Source organism: Entelurus aequoreus, linkage group LG10 (assembly GCF_033978785.1).
Source record: "Entelurus aequoreus isolate RoL-2023_Sb linkage group LG10, RoL_Eaeq_v1.1, whole genome shotgun sequence".
NCBI lineage: Eukaryota > Metazoa > Chordata > Actinopteri > Syngnathiformes > Syngnathidae > Entelurus > Entelurus aequoreus.
The window spans coordinates 30,881,685-30,904,711 of record NC_084740.1 but is presented as its reverse complement, the minus strand read 5'-3'; the positions used below and the strand labels follow the sequence as shown (position 1 = coordinate 30,904,711).

General features: G+C 40.2%; 2 protein-coding genes across 8 annotated transcripts in view; both read left to right on the top strand.

The window, feature by feature from the left end:
• Positions 1 to 8,757, top strand: part of ilvbl (ilvB (bacterial acetolactate synthase)-like) — a 55,892-nt gene extending 47,135 nt beyond the window's left edge. For all 5 annotated transcript variants that reach the window (XM_062060508.1, XM_062060510.1, XM_062060513.1 and 2 more), the window contains 7 exons: positions 1,105 to 1,239; positions 1,438 to 1,552; positions 2,419 to 2,588; positions 2,657 to 2,727; positions 2,826 to 2,897; positions 8,011 to 8,116; positions 8,176 to 8,757. In XM_062060508.1, coding sequence (XP_061916492.1) covers positions 1,105 to 1,239; positions 1,438 to 1,552; positions 2,419 to 2,588; positions 2,657 to 2,727; positions 2,826 to 2,897; positions 8,011 to 8,116; positions 8,176 to 8,354 — 848 coding nt within the window. In that variant the 3' untranslated portion in view covers positions 8,355 to 8,757. The remainder of the gene's footprint in view (positions 1 to 1,104; positions 1,240 to 1,437; positions 1,553 to 2,418; positions 2,589 to 2,656; positions 2,728 to 2,825; positions 2,898 to 8,010; positions 8,117 to 8,175) is intronic.
• A 1,616-nt stretch (positions 8,758 to 10,373) lies between these two features.
• The window catches only part of fam118b (family with sequence similarity 118 member B), a 37,039-nt gene continuing 24,385 nt past the window's right edge, over positions 10,374 to 23,027 (top strand). For 2 of the 3 annotated variants that reach the window (XM_062060526.1, XM_062060524.1), the window contains exons 1-3: positions 10,375 to 10,835; positions 12,903 to 12,995; positions 17,222 to 17,474. In XM_062060526.1, coding sequence (XP_061916510.1) covers positions 12,910 to 12,995; positions 17,222 to 17,474 — 339 coding nt within the window. In that variant the 5' untranslated portion in view covers positions 10,375 to 10,835; positions 12,903 to 12,909. Of the gene's footprint in view, positions 10,836 to 12,895; positions 12,996 to 17,221; positions 17,475 to 23,027 lie in introns of all 3 variants that reach the window. The other variant, XM_062060525.1, reaches the window with a different exon arrangement.

The following is a 23,027-nucleotide window of genomic DNA, read 5'->3' as shown; positions in this document are numbered from 1 at the left end:
TGAAGTGCACATAGAGGTCATATCTGTTATTTTTTAAATATTGCATGCGTAGAGGCTCACCAATGTAGAGACGTGGTATTGATGAAGCAGGAGTTGAAAAGGAAGTTCATCAAAACGTTTATCAACTTGAATATTGCAGTGAAGATGGCATTGATTTGACTTCAGAGATAATGGTGGGTCCCGCAGCCTATTATCAATCATTATTAGGTTGGATTATTCATGTGTCGCAATGTTGCTGTTAGATTGCAGTGCCCATGTTTACATTACTTTAGAGAAGGGGTTTCAAACTCATTTTAGCTCAGGGGCCGGACTATTAAAATCATTGCATTACAACTAAAAAATAAAGGCAACTTCAGATTGTTTTCTTTGTCTTATTTTGGCCAAAAATAGAACAAACTCATTCTGAAAATATTACAATAAAAATATAGAAAACGAAAATGGCAGTGTTAAAGTTTAGATCCATGAAGAAAAGAAGAAAGTGAATGAATGTTTATAACTGAATACATTTACATCTGTATAAATTGTTGTTTTCTTTTGTATAATTTTTTTTATGAATTAAGTAACGTTTATGGCAACCTTTTTCCAAAACACAATATAGAATGTGAGATATAACAGTACAATGCATACATTTATAATTTGTTTTCAAAACGGTTACAAAAAAGTGGGACCCCAAAAATTTACGGTGGGACCCCATTTTTATGACTTAATTTTGAAAATTCCTAGCGCCAACACTGATGGAGTATTGGTGTGTGCAAATCAGCAGCAGACTGCTGTGGCCTGCGGGCCGGTTCTAATACTAATCAAATATCATCCCGGGGGCTATAGATAATTAATTTGCGGGCCTGGTTTGGCCCGCGGGCCTTGACTTTGACACCCCTGCTTTAGAGGGAAGGTGTGTTGATAGAAGTCACCATCCTGTCATTTTGCACGTCTAATCAGATTCTAGACTGTGTAATAACTGGCATGTTGATATAATGGAAAGTATTTTGCCCACTGCTCCCAAGCTCAGTCAATAAAGCATGCTGTTTGAATCACACGGTGGCGCTAAAGTCAATGTTTGTGACTGGCAGCCCACATTTACAAACCCTGTTATCTTTTGCGCAGGGACCGTGTGCGACTTCCGTTTGAGCTACGGCAGAGTTCTGAGCAGACGCAGCAAGATCATCGCTGTCAACCGAGACAAGACGCAGCTGCTCAAAAACTCTGATATGTTCTGGAAACCAACTGTAGCCATTCAAGGTATGCTTTTAACCATTTATCAGGATCATCATCTGGATTTATTGAAAAGTATTTAGTTTTTTGACTAAACAACCCACAGCTGCAGTAAATTATATAGAGTTTAACCAGTAATTAATGCTGATAGGAAATTACTGTCGTGGACAGCTGTCTTTAAACAGTCAAAGATCTAAGAACCTCCATGTTTTTGTTTTTTTGTAGGTGATGCTGGCTCATTTTTACTACAACTGTCCAAAGGATTGAAGGGCCATCGCTGTCCAGTAGAATGGTCTGAAAGCCTCAAAGCAGGAGATAGCGCCAAAGAAAACGCAAACAGGTGAGAACGTTTTTTTGTGTGTGTATTTAATATTGCAAAATACTGAAAGAGGCAATTCTTCAAAGTCAAATCGGTTCTGAAATTACTCGTTTTGCACAAGAAGATTCAGCAATGGCATCAGTACACCGATGTTAGTCAAACTTTTTACACCAAGTACCACCTCAACAATTTACCGTATTTTCCAGGCTATAGAGCGTATTTAAGCATCAAATTTTAGGAGAAAAAAATATTTTCACATATATTGCTATTATTACAACTGTTATTCTCCAATTGTTTTTATTTATTTATTTATTCATTTATTATTTATATTTAATTTGTACTTGTATTTTAAAATATATTTTATATTATTTGTTAGATTAGATGAGATAGGCTCCAGCACCCCCCGCAACCCCGAAAGGGACAAGCGGTAGAAAATGGATGGATGGATTATTTGTTAGATTACGTAAATTTTTAGTTGTTCCTCAGTGCTGACGCCTCAAAAGTGGTGTATTTCCTCAATCATCAGCGAAATGCCATGTCTTGTTATATATTGTCAATAGTGCTGTGTTTGTGTTCTTTTATATTATTTTTGTGTTGCAACTTGCCTGTGCATGAAAGTGTTATATAAATAAAGTTGTATTGATTGATAGAAGAGCATTGCACTTTTAGCATGCAATACAAAGCACTTAAAACAGCCCTGTCAAGTCTCTGCTGTTTTTATTTATATTTATACATCTAGATTTGTAGAAAATGGATGGATGGATTTAAAATAGTTGAAATATTGATGACTTTTTAAACATGTGCTCACATTTGTGTTTCTAAACTGCATCTTTCATATGTCTTAAGCTGTTTCTTCAGTGAAGAAATGATAACGTTGTGTTCTTCAGGACTAAAGCCACTGAGAAGACGGAGCATCACCTGAACCCCTTGAAAGTTCTCCACCTTGTGGATGAGCTGATAGCGGACGACAGTATCATTGTCGCCGACGGCGGTGATTTTGTAGGAAGCGCCGCTTACATCATGAGACCACGAGGGCCGCTACGTTGGCTCGATCCAGGTCTGCACATCACATGACTCGTGAAGAGTGCCTTTTGAATCTTGACTACTGTTGTCTGGTCTCGGAAGGGGCCTTCGGAACGCTGGGAGTGGGAGGCGGATTTGCACTCGGGGCGAAGCTGTGCCGGCCTGACTCTGAGGTAGGGTTTTTTTTTAACGGCTGCAGATGCTCATCTGTTGATTGCTAAGGATACTTCATGACTGAAATATGAACTGCTATGTGTTGTTTTTATTCAAGGTTTGGATTATCTACGGGGACGGCTCTTTAGGGTACAGTGTTGCAGAGTTTGACACCTTCACTCGACACAAGGTACCCGGTACACCTTTACTACATGCGTACTAGTACAAATGTATCCCCAAGTATAGAGTAAATATAAAGCGCTTTGAGTGTTTAGAAAGGTGCGCTATGAATGTAATCCATCATTTTTATTATTATAATTAATAATAAGTAAGATTAATCTGAAACTGTGGTACAAGTGCCACTCAGGGTACAACGGCTCTACCTAGTGATACTTGGGAACCCCAGATATTTTTCATTTATTGTTTAGAATAGAATAGAAAGTACTTAATTGATCCCTGGGGGAAATTCAGCACCACAGTTAGCTCACAATAGACAAGAATAATGATAAATAATATAATATATATAACATATTATATATATATAATATATAAATATATTATTTATTTGACAGGGACAGTGTTTATCACGGCTATACTGGCCCCAAGATCAGTTCAATTTTTTTTTTGTCAGCAAATTCTTAAAAACACGAAAGTACTCTTGTTGTAAACACATTGGCAAATGCTTGAACTGACATTTTAACCTTCCTAGCAAACTTGTGATTTACAGAACTGACGCGTTCCTCAGGGCACCCTTTCAAATCCTCCCCTTTTTGGCATTTACACATTTTTTTCGTAATGTGATTTATGTAAGTAAGGTGTTGTGTAGTGGTATTATTAAATAAGTGCCGGTGTCTAATCAACATTTCGGTTTTTCTTAGCGTTAAGATGCAAAAAGTTGCTGGACATCCATTGTTTAATTTTATTTAGACATGCCTCCAGGTGACTACAATCTAACGTATTGGTCAGCTTTAGGGGCATGTAGAGTTGGGTGTCATCAGCATAACAGTGAAAGCTAACACCGTATTTGCGTATGATGTCACCTAGCGGCAGCATGTAGATGCTGAAGAGTGCCGGGCCAAAAACCGAACCCTGTGGAACTCTGTACGTTACTTAACATACGCCAAGGTCACATTGTTATGGGAGACGCACTGCATCCTGTCAGTAAGATAGAAGTTAAACCAAGAAAAGGCATATCATACCAATACATGTTTTGATACATTCTGATCGAATGTTATGGTCGATCGTATCGAAAGCAGCGCTAAAATCAAGTAGCAGCAACATGGATGACACATCAGCATTCCACAGTTAGAAATAGATCATTAGTCATTTTTGCGTAGAGTGATGCACCCTGAAACCGGACTGAAAGGGTTTACAGATTGTTAGATGGTAAGTGTTTATTTAGCTGCCTTGCAACTATTTTTGTGAGGATTTTCGAAATAAAGGGAAGGTGGGACTCCGGCCGGTAATTTACCATGAGGTCAGGATCAAGGTTAGGTCTTTTCAGCAGAGGGTGAATAACCGCTTTTTTGAATGCTACGGGAACAGTGCCAGGGGAAAGTGATACGTTTATAATATTTAGCACTGATGGTCCTAATATTACAAACAGCTCCTTGATAAGTTTCACAGGAAGTGGGTCAAGTGAACATGTTGTTTGTTTTGTCCCATTTACACGTCGCAGGAGTTACATTATTTCTTCAAAAAGAGAGACTTTTGGAGGGCAATATCCGTCGTATATACATTCAAATCTGCGTTAATAGAACCCAGTTGTAGCTGGGACGCGTTGTCTTTTGTCTCCTTTCTCATAAGTTCAATTTTCTTATTAAAGAAATTCATAAAGTCATCTGCCGAGTGGGCAGAGCGACTGGAAGGAGTCCCTTGTTGGGTTAGTGATGCTACTGTATTTAACAAATATTTAGGATCTTTTTTATTGAAGAAGATGAGATTGGATTAGTAATTAGTTTTAGCTAAACAAAGCGTGTGTTTACAAGTTATTCAATCATTCAATCAATGTTTATTTATATAGCCCTAAATCACAAGTGTCTCAAAGGGCTGCACAAGCCACAACGACATCCTCGGTCAGATCCCACATCAGGGCAAGGAAAAACTCAACCCAGTGGGATGACAATGAGAAACCTTGGAAAGGACCGCAGATGTGGGTGACCCCCCCACCCCTTCCTCCACCCGTCCTCTCTAGGGGAGACCAGTGCAATGGACGTCGAGTGGGTCTAGCATAATGTTGTGAAAGTCCAGTCCATAGTGGATCTAACATAATAGTGAGAGTCCAGTCCATAGTGGGGCCAGCAGGAGACCATCCCGAGCGGAGACAGGTCAGCAGCGCAGAGACGTCCCCAACCGATGCACAGGCGAATGGTCCACCCCGGGTCCCGACTCTGGACAGCCAGCACTTCATCCCTGGCCACCGAACCTGTGCCCCCCCCCCTCCACGAGGGAGAGGGGGGCAGAGCAGAAAAGAAAAGAAACGGCAGATCAACTGGTCTAAAAGGGGGGTCTATTTAAAGGCTAGAGTATACAAATGAGTTTTAAGATGGGACTTAAATGCTTCTACTGAGGTAGCATCTCTAACTGTTATCGGGAGGGCATTCCATAGTACTGGAGCCCGAATAGAAAACGCTCTATAGCCCGCAGACTTTTTTTGGGCTCTGGGAATCACTAATAAGCCGGTGTTTTTTGAATGCAGATTTCTTGCCAGGACATATGGTACAATACAATCAGCAATTAATTAAACTTTACTACATGTAAAGCGACTTTGGGTACTTAGAAAAGCGCTATATAAATCCCAGGTATTATTATTATTATCACTCGACACTTAAAGGAAAACCTCAAGTTAAGTCGCACGCCATTTGCGTTCCAGCTTTCTACATGATAGTCTAAAAGTTCTGTTTTTTTCTGTGAACCAGACTCCTCACCTGGGCTTACAGACACTGTAATTGCCTGTGTCCGAGCTTGCTCGAGTGTAGTTAGTCAAGTGTGACTCAAACAGTAACCTATGTTACTGGGAAGAGTGATGGCACCTTCCTGGTTAGGGTGAAGGCCGTTCCCTCCACAGCAAGCCCGGTTTGCCCCAGAAAGTGGGCCAGTTATCAATAGACGTTAGTCCCTGTTCTCTACAAAAACTAGCCAGCACTTGTTAAGCGAGACTAATCTGCTATACTTCTCATCATTGCCTCTTGAAGGCAGGGGGCCAGAGACAAGTACTTGATGCCAAGACATCTTTCTAGCGGGACTACAAGCCCAAGCTATGTTCCTCTTTGTAATCTGTGAATGTCTCATCCTATTGTAATTGGAGCCAACGTGTACAACTATGTTCGTGTAGCTAGTGGTGCGATTAGCCTGTCGTACGTGTTTATTAGGCCTATTGCGAGTCAGCTCCCTAAGACAAGCTTCAATGTCAGGTGCTCGGGCCCCGCAAATACACTTAATTTTGGCTGGTTTGCGAAGCTGTATGTTCCGGGTGATGGAGTCCCCTATGACTAAGGTGTGCTGTCCGTTAGACTGGGGTGTAGGACTAGCTAAAGGGCTGAATCTATTATGCATCTCAACCGGTTCACGATGGCTTGTAGGCCACTTTGGACTGCTACAAACTGGGCTAGTCAGCTCGCTAAAGCAAATGCTAGCAAACGTGTCCGCGGCTTCTTAATTACGAAATTACTCTGCTCTAACTGGTGGAAACGGCCCTCTAGTAGAGCCAGCCTATCCATGAGAACGGTGCAAGAAGAGCAGGGAGCCATACTCACGTTGTGTCTTTCACCGAGTTGAGTTCTTGCTTTCTTCGGAGCAATAGGCAAAGAGTAGCAGCAGCGTGAGGGAGCAGACGCCTTCGGAGCGCAGTTGCTTTGGACCTGGACTAGCTTAGCTTCGTTAGCTTATCAGCTAGCTAGTTAGCTTTAGAGCGGCATACAGAACAGGAGCTTCGGACTGGGAGTAGCTTAGCTTTGCTAGCTTAGTATCTAGCAAGCTGAGAGAGAGGCGGTGAGACAGAGAGTGGGTGCTTTGTAAGTTTGATAAGACTACTAAATATGGTGGAGAAGGAATAAAGAAAGCTTTAAAACAATTAGAAGCACACAGATAGAAGGATAGTACTTAGCTTTTGCGCGGCAGCAGACTTTTCCGGACGTGGATTATTCAGAGTTAATTACTTGCTTGCAAAATTAAAATATCTCTAAAAAAAACGCCAATATTTTGACACTAATTAAATTGTATCATCCGAATGTCACACGTGAACATTTTGTAAATGTTTTTACTTAAATGCATGTCATTTATTTGCTCAAAACCTGGTTATAGTATGACGAGCACATTTTAAACAAGTCTGCAAAAATATTCTAAATAAGGTGCTGATGTACTTGTACACCAACAGATAATTTGTGATTTGTAGACTATCTTGATTATATCTTAAATCTCATCCGGGTGTTTTTTTAAAGCCAAATTTTCCAGTCAGAGTTTTCTTTGCACTGGCGTTTGCATTGACCTATGAAGCACCTTTTGCAAGAAAACTTTGGAATATTGGGCATGAAGGCATTGGAATTGAATGGCAAATCAAATAAATGGCAGTTTGCCAATATTTTTTTTCCAAACAAATATTAGTTTACAACAGAGAGGTTTCTGGGGTTCTTAGTTATGATAGTTTACGCAACACAGGATAAGTTGTAAATTCCTTTGTGCTGGCACATACTTGAGCGTGTGTGTTGTTTTGGTGATGACTGATGGAATGGTGGATGGGTGCGTTGCAATTTTGGACGCATCATCAGTAGTGTCCCCCTGGGTCACTGGGCGTTTCGGCCTTAACACTAGACGCCCTCTCCAGGGGTGGCCAGCCACAGGGTGATCGGCCCCGGGATTGCTTCAATCCCAATGAATCATGAGAGTTGCTAGGTGTTGAGCAGCAGACTTTTCATGGGACTATGCCTGGCAGGGGCGTCCTTTTCCCTGAGTCAAGCCTAAGATGACCGCATACCTCCTGGTTTGCTACTTGGGGGCCCAGCAGGGGTCTTTCCGATGGCGCTTTGATGGCTATACGCAGTTATTAATCCTGGGCCTCTATGATTTTTGGCCTTCTGACTTTTTTTTGGCAGTACAGATGTGAATTTGTCCTAAAATGTAATCATTATGGTCCTAAAACGTTTTAAATTTGACTTGTTGAAACCTGCAGAGACAACGCAGGGGTTATTTTCGGATGCTTGAACTGAGGACTTGCAAGGCACATTTTCCCTAAAAATATATTTGTTTAAATATTTTTGCCGGTCCTCGTGTATAAAGTACTTAATATTCCTATTTTTTTCTTTTAGACACCTGTTATTGCCGTGGTGGGAAATGACGCGTGCTGGAGTCAGATTTCCAGAGAGCAGGTTCCCATCCTGGGCAGCAACGTGGCATGTGGCCTTGCATTCACAGGTGTGCAAACATCTTTCGACAATATTGCGGGTGTTTTTATATGCGCTATTCTCCCGCAGATTATCACATCGTAGCAGACGGTTACGGCGGTAAGGGCTACCTTATAAGGCGTGAGGATGAGAAGCGGCTCAGCGACATCATCAGGGAGGCTCAGAAGCAGAGCCGGGAGGGCAAAGCAACACTCCTCAATGTCCTGATAGGCAAGACCAACTTCAGAGAGGGCTCCATCTCTGTATAGGGCTGCATGAGACATGTGACCAAAATGCCTTTCTTCCTCTTATTAAATGAACAAAGAGCCTTTATTATGTTTTTGATCATTGTTTTCTTCATTGAGTGAAGATTTATTGTTATTGGTAAAAATATTTCTTATAATCAAAATAATGGTAAAATGTGGTTAGGCTAATATCTGCACTTGTATGGATATGCAGTGTTTATAATAGCATATGCAGTTTCTATGAGTACATTTATGCAACAGCGATGGTTATCATTTACAATATACCTTGTTGTTATTGCACTATACATGTTAATGATTTGCTGTTTAGGACAGGATGTGATCATGATTGTCTAAGGGATTGTTTTTGTCAAGTGTACGGAAATTATAGACCGTAATCATTCTCTAATAAAAGTGTGAATTAACAGTACAGAGAGCTTTGATTTTTTTAATTTATTTATTATTTTTTGGCCACTTCCTGTTTATATATAATCTATTGAAAGTGTGGCACAGTGAGCCACCTCGCAAGAGAACATAATATGGTTGGGACCTGCAATATTTCCTGTAAAACAGCAGTGTCAAACGTACGTTTGTTTTATCAGGCCCGCGGAATGAAAAGAAACTGCTGTTCTAAATGTGTTCACTAGATGTCGCAATAGCAATTATTTGTATCTGTAGATGATGCTACATATGTAAAAAGAAAAAAACATGTTGGTGTACCAGTTGAGGAAAATTATCAAACTACATAACATACTGTAATTTGATTTGTATTTATTTTTTATTTTTTAAATAACACCAATGAGTTGACTGATGAACATTATCACAGTACGGTATAGCTCGGTTGGTAGAGTGGCCGTGCCATCAACCTGAGGGTTGCAGGTTCGATTCCCGCTTCCGCCATCCTAGTCACTGCCGTTGTGTCCTTGGGCAAGACACTTTACCCACCTGCTCTCAGTGCCACCCACACTGGTTTAAATGTAACTTAGATATTGGGTTTTCACTATGTAAAGCGCTTTGAGTCACTAGAGAAAAAGCGCTATATAAATATAATTCACTTCACTTCACATAATTTATTCAGAAATTATAACAACCGGAATACTATTAACCGCAACATGTAAGTTAAAAAATACCCCAACAACATTTTCAGAATGAGTTTGTTCTATTTTTAAACAAAACAAAAAAAACAATCTGAAGTTGTCTTTATTTTTAAGTTATCATTCTGTGATTTTACCAGTCCGGCCCACTTGGGAGTAGATTTTTCTCCATGTGGCCCTCGATCTAAAATGAGTTTGACACCCCTGCTGTAAAACAACATAAATAATGTTTTTCCTTATGTTTCTCAGGCTGCTACGCCTTCCAACGGAAACTGCTGATCCATTTATTGTTCGGCCAGAGATTCAACATAATAGGGCAACAGGAAGATGCAGTTACAGTAATAAACAGAAGATGGCAGTGTAATACACATTATCACCTGCACACGCGTGATGACGCTCCTTTGCAATCTTAAAGGAAAAAGGAGGCAATCTTTAACCAAATTATAAAACACGTTTTCTACGTAAGTCATGTGATTTAAAATATAGTGAGAAAGTATTGTATTTGAGCAATTATATGAATATAATTAATATGACAGGTAGGTACATTTAAAAGTGATGTAAAAATAATGCATTTTCAACGAAGCTGCGTTCCAGGCATGTAAAAAAAAGTGACGCGCTGCTCTTGACCAACATGTTTCCCAAAGAAGCGAGGCCATGAACAACGTTTAAACATACGACGTTTTAAAATACACATTTCGGCCACCTGGCTACTCCTCCCTGACGTCACACAGTCGGAAATGTCTGGGTCCTGTTGCCTTCAGGTGCTCGTTATTCCAGAGCGGTAAATGAACACCGCGAGCACGTTAAACATAATAAAGATAAGTAATGACGCTGCTAAATGAAGCATTTCACGAAAACTATTACTTGTTGATACGGGTTATAGCGTTGTTGAATCGGCGTGATTGTAGACGAATGATGCAAGTGCACGGGCTATTTTAGTAAAGAAGTCACTAAGTTTTCCGAGCAGCAAGTGAAGGCATCACAAGGCAAACCGCATATTCGCCACAGGCGGCGACTTCAACCTCCCTTCTTCTCGCAAACTTCAACATTTCAACAAGTATTGATCCTTCTTCCTGCCAACGCGGCTGTTTGCTATTTAGCCTATTTTTTTAACACTTTCTTATAGAATGACAAGTTAACTGGAGGTCGTGTTGCTTCCCCCCCCCCCCCCTATAGCAACAGTTGTGGCAGTTCATAAAATAGACACGTTAGCTTGATGCTAGCTAGAGCTGAAAGTACTTTGTCTTTAGTTGTTGCAATTACTTGATGAGGTGAAGTTTATTTTAAGATTAAAAACCTCCACGACGAGGAAGTTAACACACTTTCGACGCTGTTCTGGCTGGCCGTGGAATCAGAGGCAGCTCTACCAATATTCAACGTTGGACACCACTTATAGCTATATATTTGTACCAAGGTAAGGCAGCATACTATATTATCAACAACAGTGTATTCATGTATATCTTTTTTTAGGAACTGTAGTCTACAAAGCAAATGTCATTACGGAAAATTCACAGCCAGGACAACTTTACTGTACTTCCTGTTTGTATATAAAATAGGGAAATACATGCACCGTTTAGTTATGTTACCACTTTATGATGGGACTTGCCACAGTCAGTGCACCTGTCACAATAAAATATATATATTTCATGTTTCCTCCCACCTCCAAAAACATGCACCTGGGGATAGGTTGATTGGCAACACTCAAAAATTGGCCCTGGTGTGCAAGGGACAAGCGGTAGGATTTATTAAAAAAAATATTATTATTACATCAACATAAAAAACACAAGATACACTTACAGTTAGTGCACCAACCCAAAAACCCTCCCTCCACCCCCATTTACACTAATTTTCACTCATTCACACAAAAGGGTTGTTTCCTTCCGTTATTAATATTCTGGTTCCTACAGATACAGTCTGCAAGGGATACAGTCCGTGAAGCACACTGGACTGTGTGCTGCTGGTCCACTAATAGTACTAACCTTTAACAGTTCATTTTACTAATTTTCATTAATTGCACATTTCTATGTAACTGTTTTTACTAGAGATGTCCGATAATGGCTTTTTTGCCGATATTCCGATATGGTCCAACTCTTAATTACCGATTCCGATATCAACCAATACCGATAAATACAGTCGTGGAATTAACACATTATTATGCCTAATTTTGTTGTGATGCCCCGCTGGATGCATTCAACAATGTAACAGCATGGCGAAGTTGGTAGAGTGGCTGTGCCAGCAATCGGAGGGTTGCTGGTTACTGGGGTTCAATCCCCGCCTTCTACCATCCTAGTTATGTCCGTTGTGTCCTTGGGCAAGACACTTCACCCTTTGCCCCTGATGGCTGCTGGTTAGCGCCTTGCATGGCAGCTCCCGCCATGTGTGTGTGAATGGGTGAATGTGGAAATACTGTCAAAGCGCTTTGAGTACCTTGAAGGTAGAAAAGCGCTATACAAGTATAACCCATTTATCATTTATTTAACAAGGTTTTCAAAATAAATCAACTCAAGTTACGGAAGAAAAATGCCAACATGGCACTGCCATATTTATTATTGAAGTCACAAAGTGCATTATTTTTTTTAACATGCAGCTTGGAGTTTGGGACATGCTCTCCCTGAGAGAGCATGAGAAGGTTGAGGGGGGAGAGGGGGGGGGGGGGGTTAGTGCTGCAAGGCGTTCTGGGTATTTGTTCTGTTGTGTTTATGTTGTGTTGTGGTGCGGATGTTCTCCCGAAATGTGTTTGTCATTCTTGTTTGGTGTGGGTTCACAGTGTGGCGCATATTTGTAACAGTTTTAAAGTTGTTTATACGGCTACACTCAGTGTGACCTGTATGGCTGTTGACGACCAAGTATGCCTTGCATTCACTCGTGTGTGTGAAAAGCCATAGATATTATGTGATTGGGCCGGCACGCAAAGGCAGTGCCTTTCAGGCACGCCTCCAATATTGTTGTCTGGGAGAAATGCGGGAGAATGGTTGCCCCGGGAGATTTTCGGGAGGGGCACTGAAATTCAGGAGACTCCCGGGAAAATCGGGAGGTTTGGCAAGTATGACTGGGAGACGCAACTGCTCTGTACTTCTCCCTACATCCGTGTACCACTCCGTACAGCGGCGTTTTAAAAAGTCATAAATTGTACTTTTTGAAACCAATACCAATAATTTCCGATACTACATTTTAAAGCATTTATTGGCCGATAATATCGGCATTCCGATATTATCGGACATCTCTAGTTTTTATTTTATTTAAGTTTCTTTTTTGTTCAAGAATTATTATTTTTTTAATATATTTTTTTAATAATTAAAGGACATTATCTTCGCCAGACCAGGTTATCAATGAAATTAGATTGTTTAAAGATTTCTTAAAACCAGGTCCAGTCCAGATTATGTTCAAGTCGGGCTCAGCAACACACACCTTCATTTATGTACACTCAAATTTCATGTTTACTTTAGTACTTGTTGACTGGCACTTTTCGTTGAGGCTACAGGTGCTGAATGGCCTCGGTGGTTGTAGCAGTGAAAACTGAGAAACGACCTGCGGCTGACACACAGGATGCAGACCCCAACGCCAAGAAGCCCAGGTATGACTCACAAACCAATTTTGTCAACAAGACTTACCTCTGTAATGCCCTCTAAAAAAACCCAAAAAAATGGCTGCACGGAATGATAGTGAATTTATTTTGGATTTACTCCAATTCACTCAGCGTCATAGTTATAAATACATACATAGTGGCAATCCCCTAAAACGTGGTGTTGAAGTCCCTGAGGCTTTGGAATCTAGAGGCGTGTGCGCAGTTGGAGTCTCGCTGCGGACAAAAGATAGATTATTAGATGCATAGGCGCCGATCCCGTGGGTGCTTCAGGGCCCGAGCACCCACGGACAATGCCGAGCACCCACGTGGGATTGATGGCAACTTTCAATCTTTAAAATCATTTTTGAAAAATCTATCTTGTTGTAGTTAATTTTGTGGCATGTTTGGTCCGTTTTACAAAATAATAAAGCCACAAATCATATGGGATATTAACTTAGCTGAACGTCTATTTTTTTTTTTTTTAATACACACAGAAATGTAGATCGGCGCCTATGATTAGATGGATAGATAGACTTTTTTTAATCCCACAATGGGGAAATTATATGGTTGCAGTGCAGGTTTTTACAGAGTGACAAATGTAAAATGTAATGAAAAATAAAAATGTATAAATAATATGATTGCTATATGTGTAGATAAAATAAAAAAACACTTTTCTTCAACACTCGTATTGTACACCAAGAAAAAAAAAACATCACAGTAATCACACGTGTGTTGTAAAGTCTCATGGTTGTGGGTAGAAAGGACCTGCGGTTACGCTCCTTCTTGCACTGAGGCTGTAACAGTCTAATGCTGAAGGAGTGAAAAGAATGGGCCGCTCTCAGGAGCTCAGAGATTTCCACCGTGGAACTGTCATAGGATCCCACCTGTGCAACAAATCCAGTCGTGAAATTTCCTCGCTCCTAAATATTCCCAAGTCAACTGTCGGCTTTATTATAAAAAAAACGGAAGAGTTTGGGAACAACAGCAACTCAGCCACCAAGTGGTAGGCCACGTAAACTGACAGAGAGGGGTCAGCGGATGCTGAAACGCATTGTGCAAAAAGGTCGCCGACATCTGGCAATCTAATGGACTAGTCTGGGTTTTTTTAGGTTGCCAGAAGAACGGTACATATCAAACTGCATTGTGTCGAGTGTGAAATTTGGTGGAGGAGGAAATATGGTGTGGGGTTGTTTTTCAGGAGTTGGGCTTGTCCCCTTAGTTCCAGTGAAAGGAACTTTGAATGCTGCAGGATACCAAAACATGTTGGACAATTCCATGCTCCCAACCTTGTGGGAACAGTTTGGAGCGGGCCACTTCCTCTTCCAACATGACTGTGCACCAGTGCACAAAGCAAGGTCCATAAAGACATGGATGACAGAGTCTGGTGTGAATGAACTTGGCTGGCCTGCACAGAGTCCTGACCTGAACCCGATAGAACATCTTTGGGATGAATTAGAACAGAGACTGAGAGCCAGGCCTTCTCGACCAACATCAGTGTCTGACCTCACCAATGCGCTTTTGGAAGAATGGTGGAAAATTCCTATAAACACACTCCGCAACCTTGTGGACAGCCTTCCCAGAAGAGTTGAAGCTGTAATAGCTGCAAACGGTGGACCGACATCATATTGAACCCTATGGGTTAGGAATGGGATGGCACTTCGAGTTCATATGTGAGTCAAGGCAGGTGGCCAAATACTTTTGGCAATATAGTGTATTTAGGGCTTCCACAATGTCGTGCTAGGGGTGACGGGGATTGGACAATATTGGACGTCAACTTGGTCAACATCCTTCTGTCGAGCATCTTCTAAGTACTGTCTAGTGGGCAGCCTAGGATGGAGTCAGCTCTCTTAATCACTTTATTAAAGTCTGTTCCTGTCTCTGACCGTGCTGCCCTAACCCCAGCAAAGGATGTTTGGCATTGAACAGCGCAGAAGCCACCACAGTGTCATAAAAAGTGCGCAGCAATGACCCGCACACCCCAAAGGACCCCAATCTCCTCAGGACTTTGAACTTTCCGTGTACACAGCGGTATAATTGTGACTCCAGTCCAGTTTATTGCTGAGGTAGAAATGTAGGTATTTAAATCAGTCCACTATTTCTATGGCTATGTTCACACCGCAGGGTCGGATGTCCAATTCCGTTTTTTTTTGTCAAATCCGATCTTTTTAGTGGCCGTTCACATTACAAAAAAAACCCGTAATTTCTTATGTGAATGCAATCTGGCCCGCATGCGGACATGACGTCATGACGTCGCACGCACTGCAGTGTTTTTCGGAAGTAAAATTGGCTCCGGCTCTAGTCGGTCTCAGTACTGGTGCATTTGTGGCAAGTTCAAGGATTATGTGCAATAAATAGCAACATTTTCTGTAATGGATTACTGCGCGTAGAATATTAAGAAGGAAGAGGACAAGTATTTTGGCTCTGGCAGTTTTTCGAGATAATTTGCTTCGATGTCTGCTTGAAGAGCGTGTTTTTGGACGAGCAGTTGGAGACAGAAGTGGTAGAACTTTCACGCAAGTTTCTAAAATATTAAATTTTTACCTGTTTTTAGCTCCGTTGTCAGCTATTTATATTCAAAACGTCTATTTTGGCGAATAATTATGAGGCGTATCGCTTTTTGATTCTAGCGGAGCGCGGGAGCGTTCCCATTGAGGATGCATCACATATATATCTGATTTATATCCATATACGAAAGAGGCCTGGGTCGGATCTGAAAAATTCGGAATTGCACTGTTCACACTGACATGAAAACATCTGATACAGGTCAAATATGGGCAAAAAAATAAGAACTGACCTGCAGTGTTAACAAGGCCTATGTCTGATCCCTAGATGTTCATGTGTGGGTGGTGGAGTCTGCTTCCTAATGTCCAGGGTTTCCCTTTAATGTAATTAATCATGGCGTACCGCCACAGCAAAATTAAAGCCGTCACACCTTAAACATAAGTTTTGCTTTACATGAAAATAAGTTAAAGTAATATAATGTATCGTAGCCTCCAGGAGAAGTCAGACGTCCACACTAATTTTAACTTTTTTTTGCCAATCTTATGCTAACAACAGGCCCAATTCAAACACCAATTCCCTCCGAGCACACGTGTCTGTCTCTGTGCTTCCCTAGACACACAATAACACTTCCTCATTCTCCGCCAATCCGCTTTCGGGCACGGACGATATGTTTGTGATCATAGGAACAATGAACATCTAATCAATACCACAAAAATATGAAACATTACCATTGTTGGACTATGAATGGATATAAAAGGCCTATTATTTGAGAAACAAATTACTAGTGATGTACCGAAAACTTGGCTGCCGAAAAAAGACTTTGACCACCGGAACAGCGCTGCCGAAACCGGATGTCGTGACGACGTAGGCAATATGCACAGGATTGTCTGCAGTGAAGACAGCATGTCTGCGATGTGCATGTACTTTAATGTATCCGAGATATACCCACAAAATGTGCAAATATTAAGAGGACATTGGCGGCTGTTAAGGAGAGAAAGTCCAACTGGAGCAGCAGCGCGAGTAAATGCTATAATATCACCAGAAAAAGTCGGTTTTAGTAAAGAAAAAGTCACTATACCTGACTACTAATAGTAGTGGACGTGTGATCCATGTTGTGATATACATTGCACTGGCAGCCTTTTGTATCCTCCTGAAAACCAGTGTCCTCTGCAGTGGACATTAGTTTTTTTTTAGGGTGGGGGGACGTTGTTTGAAAACCAAAATGTCCACTGCAGAGGATGCTGGTTATTAGGAGGATATGCCACGATATATTATTGGGCATATCAATTATATTAGAATAATTTTTCAGAATTTTCCAAAATCACGCCCAAGATACAGACAGGCAAAACTAGAATCTTGTTAAAAAAAGAATGGATACTTAAAATTAGGTAGATATTACTGAAAGTATTAGTCATGACTGCTTTAAATAATGAAAATGGTTCAAGTGTAGTTTACGAGTACTTGAAATAGAACACATACTGACGTGTTTTGTTTTGAGGTGGTAAAACAAATTAATTGTATTACCGCTCAGAGTTGTTGCCCCACATACATTGCAAAGGAAAGTTTTCTGCGAAAGGTCGGACACTTAAGTCCAAATATATATTGTTGCACCAGTCATTTTTACCAGATCCTCCTGTTGCCTTATCAGTCACGTTTACTCATTTCATTGACAATGTGCCATGATGAAGGTATATAAACTTCAGACTGTATGATATGTGTGGATATCCCAATAGGAAGCTGCTGCCCAGCCTGAAGACAAAGCATGCCCCCGAGCTGGTCTTAGTGATTGGCACCGGGATAAGCTCGGCAGTAGCCCCCCAGGTCCCTGCTCTCCGCTCCTGGAAAGGCCTTATCCAGGCGTTGCTCGATGCTGCCAATGACTTTGACTTACTTGAAGAAGAGGAGAGTCGGCGCTTCCAAAAGCACATGGAGGAGGATAAAAATCTGGTGCATGTGGCGCATGACCTCATTCAGAAACTATCACCGGTAAGACCGTTCATTCCATTTGTATTACTGTTGGGGCTTGATACTGCCTAACACAAAGACAGTCATTATATGCTTTTACTTTAATGCCTGCTAATGATGTCACAGTTATCAAATGCAGACAGCCATTGGCACACATCCGTTCAGTATCCATCCATCCATTTTCTACCGCTTGTCCCTTTTGGAGTCGCGGGGTGTGCTGGGTTCAGTATGTATTAGTTTAATCATTGACTCGTGCAAAAGAGGGCCATTGTGTCCCAAATGATGCTGCAGATGGCCATCCTTTTTATAATTTTCTTTGAAATTAGTCTTTACTTTATTTGTGATGTGTTTCCAAACCTACGTCCTTAATTAGGTATTGTTACATACCCATCATTCAAACATTAACATCACACAATTACACCAGTTTTTAGGATTGTAAAGTAGCCACTGACTTCTTCCGATTTAGCTGTTTACAAATAAACATACGCTGGAACTCTTAAAATTTAAATACAAACATATAGGGGAGGGCTTTGAAAAAAAAAAGCTTTGATTGATATTAGTGCGTCTGCCTCACAATACGAAGGTCCCATGCACCTGGGGATAGGTTGATTGGCAACACTAAATTGGCCCTAGTGTGTGAATGTTGTTTGTCTATCTGTGTTGGCCCTGCGATGAGGTGGCGACTTGTCCAGGGTGTACCCCGCCTTCCGCCCGGATGCAGCTGAGATAGGCTCCAGCGCCCCCCGCTACCCCGAAGGGAATAAGCGGTAGAAAATGGATGGATGATATTATATTGCTTTGATTAATTATTTAACACGCGTAACTAATACAAATGGATGAAATCCAGACTGCATGTCATACCCAGAACTTTAAATATGCGGACATAGCTTCCGCATGGCCATTTGTGTATGTATATATATATATATATATATATATATATATATATATATATATATATATATATATATATATATATATGTATATATATATATATATATATATATATATATATATATATATATATATATATATATATATGTATATATATATATATATATATATATATATATATATATATATACATATATATATATATATATATATATATATATATATATATATATACATATATATATATATATATATATATATATATATATATATATATATATATATATATATATATATATATATATATATATATATATGTATATATATATATATATGTATATATATATATATATATATATATATATATATATATATATATATATATATATATATATATATGTATATATATATATATATACTGTACAAACCCCGTTTCCATATGAGTTGGGAAATTGTGTTAGATGTAAATATAAATGGAATACAATGATTTGCGAATAATTTTCAACCCATATTCAGTTTAATGCACTACAAAGACAAGATATTTGATGTTCAAACTCATAAACTTTATCTATTTTTTGCAAATAATAATTAACTTAGAATTTCATGGCTGCAACACGTGCCAAAGTAGTTGGGAAAGGGCATGTTCACCACTGTGTTACATGGCCTTTCCTTTTAACAACACTTAGTAAACGTTTGGGAACTGAGGAGACACATTTTTGAAGCTTCTCAGGTGGAATTATTTCCCATTCTTGCTTGATGTACAGCTTAAGTTGTATAAAAGTCCGGGGGTCTCCGTTGTGGTATTTTAGGCTTCATAATGCACCACACTCTTTCAATGGGAGACAGGTCTGGACTACAGGCAGGCCAGTCTAGTACCCGCACTCTTTTACTATGAAACCACATTGATGTAACACGTGGCTTGGCATTGTCTTGCTGAAATAAGCAGGGGCGTCCATGGTAGCGTTGCTTGGATGGCAACATATGTTGCTCCAAAACCTGTATGTACCTTTCAGCATTAATGGCGCCTTCACAGATGTGTAAGTTACCCATGTCTTGGGCACTAATACACCCCCATACCATCACAGATGCTGGCTTTTCAACTTTGCGCCTATAACAATCTGGATGGTTCTTTTCCTCTTTGGTCCGGAGGACACGACGTCCACAGTTTCCAAAAACAATTTGAAATGTGGACTCGTCAGACCACAGAACACTTTTCCACTTTGTATCAGTCCATCTTAGATGAGCTCAGGCCCAGCGAAGCCGACTGCGTTTCTGGGTGTTGTTGATAAACGCTTTTCGCCTTGCATAGGAGAGTTTTAACTTGCACTTACAGATGTAGCGACCAACTGTAGTTACTCACAGTGGGTTTCTGAAGTGTTCCTGAGCCCATGTGGTGATATCCTTTACACACTGATGTCGCTTGTTGGTGCAGTACAGCCTGAGGGATCGAAGGTCACGGGCTTAGCTGCTTACGTGCAGTGACTTCTCCAGATTCTCTGAACCCTTTGATGATATTACAGACCGTAGAACAGTGGTCCCCAACCTTTTTGTAGTTGTGGACCGGTCAACGCTTGAAAATTTGTCCCTCGGACCGGGGGGCGGGGTATTTTTATTTATTTTTTCATAAAGAAATACAATCATGTGTGCTTACGGACTGTATCCCTGCAGACTGTATTGATCCATATTGATATATAATGTATATATTGTGTTTTTATGTTGATTTAATTTTAAAAAATATATATATATATATATTTTTTTATTTTATTTTTTTTCTTGTGCGGCCCGGTACCAATCTGTACCGCTCCGCGGCCCGGTGGTTGGGGACCACTGCCGTAGATGGTGAAATCCTTAAATTCCCTGCAAGAAAGAAAGGTTTTTCTTAAACTGTTCAACAATTTGCTCACGCATTTGTTGACAAAGTGGTGACCCTCGCCCCATCCTTGTTTGTGAGTGACTGAGCATTTCATGGAATCTACTTTTATACCCAATCATGGCACCCACCTGTTCCCATTTGCCTGTTCACCTGTGGGATAATAATAATAATAATGGATTAGATTTATATAGCGCTTTTCTAGACACTCAAAGCGCTTCACAGAGAAGTGAGAACCCATCATTCATATTTACAACTCATTCATTCATCATTCATTCTCCGGTGTGAGCGGCACCGGGGGCAAGGGTGAAGTGTCCTGCCCAAGGACACAACGGCAGCGATTTTTGGATGGTAAGAGGCGGGGAGCGAACCTGCAACCCTCAGGTTTCTGGCACGGTTGCTCTACCCACTACGCCATACCGCCCCAAATAAGTGTTTGATGAGCATTCCTCAACTTTATCAGTATTTATTGCCACCTTTCCCAACTTCTTTGTCACGTGTTGCTGGCATCAAATTCTAAAGTTAATGATTATTTGCAAAAAAAAAAAATGTTTATCAGTTTGAACATCAAATATGTTGTCTTTGTAGCATATTCAACTGAATATGGGTTGAAAATGATTTGCAAATCATTGTATTCCGTTTATATTTACATCTAACACAATTTCCCAACTCATATGGAAACGGGGTTTGTGTGTGTGTGTGTGTGTGTGTGTGTGTGTGTGTGTGTGTGTGTGTGTGTGTGTGTGTGTGTGTATGTGTGTGTGTGTATGTGTGTGTGTGTATGTGTGTGTGTGTGTGTGTGTGTGTGTGTGTGTGTGTGTGTGTGTGTGTGTGTGTGTGTGTGTGTGTGTGTGTGTGTGTGTGCAGGGTTTCCCACACATTCATTTATTTGTGGCGGCCCGCCACGAAAGAATTACGTCCGCCACAAATAAAAAAAATTAAAAATTAAACTTTTTTAAAAAAAAAATATTTTATTTTCTTTTTTTTTCTTTTTTTTGTCCTCTCCAGCTTCTCAGGCAACTCATATAGTTGATGTAGATGCCCATATCGGCTGTTCAGATTTACTTTACAAAAGAGAAGTGTAGGATACTTCTCTTGTTGCCTTATTTGTATTTGACTTTATTAAATGTATTTATATTAGAAACACAACATGTGTATATAACAAAGGGTGCGAAGTCTGCAGGCAGTAGGAAAAACATGGTTAAGTGTAGGGAGTAAAACTGATGGCAGTCTAAAGTTCAAGATTTTTGGAGCTCTTTGTTCAGTGGATCAGATGTTTGATGAAGCTCTGTGTCTATCTACCACCACTACTGTTTTCTGTTTATTTGTTACTGACTGTGGCAGGACACCTATGCCTCTGTTTTACTTTATGTTGCTGGTAAATAATATGGTTGTAGTAGTAGGCTAAAGTTAAATTATTTAGTATGCACTAATTAAAGGGGCAGAGCTTTGAGACATTTTAGCTTTTATATTTTATAAGATATATTTTTTGTAAGAACCACAATTAATAAATATATTTCAGTGAATAACTTATTGTTCAAATCCGTATATAAATATGTACATAAAGTGTTGTAATTATATTGTGAAATGGATGAATGGACGTTTAAAACAAAACTGTTATTATTAATTAGTAAGTATACATTTTTTTAGCCTTTTTAGAGAAAATCAAATCATTGTAGTAAATTATGCAAATTACTTGATGATGTCATGGTGACCACGCCCATAGCCACGCCCCCACCGCCACAGGTATCTTGGCAGTTTATGGGAAACACTGGTGTGTGTGTGTGTGTGTGTGTGTGTGTGTGTGTGTGTGTGTGTGTGTGTGTGTGTGTGTGTGTGTGTGTGTGTGTGTGTGTGTGTGTGTGTGTGTGTGTGTGTGTGTGTGTGTGTGTGTGTGTGTGTGTGTGTGTGTGTGTGTGTGTGTGTGTGTTAAAATTAAAGTTAAAGTACCAATGATTGTCACACACACACTAGGTGTGGCGAAATTATTGTCTGCATTTGACCCATCACCCTTGATCACCCCCTGGGAGGTGAGTGGAGCAGTGGGCAGCAGCGGTGGCCGCGCCCGGGAATCATTTTTGGTGATTTAACCCCCAATTCCAACCATTGATGCTGACTGCTGAGTGCCAAGCAGGGAGGTAATGGGTCCCATTTTTATAGTCTTTGGTATGACTCGGTGTGTGTGACGACTCTGTGTGTGTGTGTGTGTATGTATGTGTGTATATATATATATATATATTGGCTAAGCCTCAGGGAGCAGTACTATGTTGAATTAGGAATGTAAAGGTGAATAAAAGGTGTTATTTAATGTCTACAGGGCTCTCGTAATATAGAAAAACATATTAAAAGGTAGTAAACAGTTTTTTATGCTCTGGTTATGCAAATATTTGACTAATAATGAATGATTCCTACTTCGCAGAAATGTGTTTATCGCGGTCATTTACCAAATCAATCAACTGCCATAAACAAGAGACGACTGAAAAGTATGTTTTATTCGATTACTTGATTTATCAAACAATCAATAGATTACTCGATTACTAAAATATACGATATCTGCATCGCTAGAGTATCAGATCTGTTAAGAAGCAGCGTTACGATACTATCTACTGTACGGAGTTGTAAGGACAAGCTACATTCACATATATTTTAACAGGTTAATAAGCAAGGGTAGCACCAGATCTATTTGTGGTGGTCTAAATTTGTTCCTGGCAGGCCGAGAGAAATTAATACATGTATGGGAAACAATGGAATATAAGGAAAAGTCAAAATTCGTTCCAGAGTCAAACTGTGTTCTTCCTTAGACCTTCCTTTAA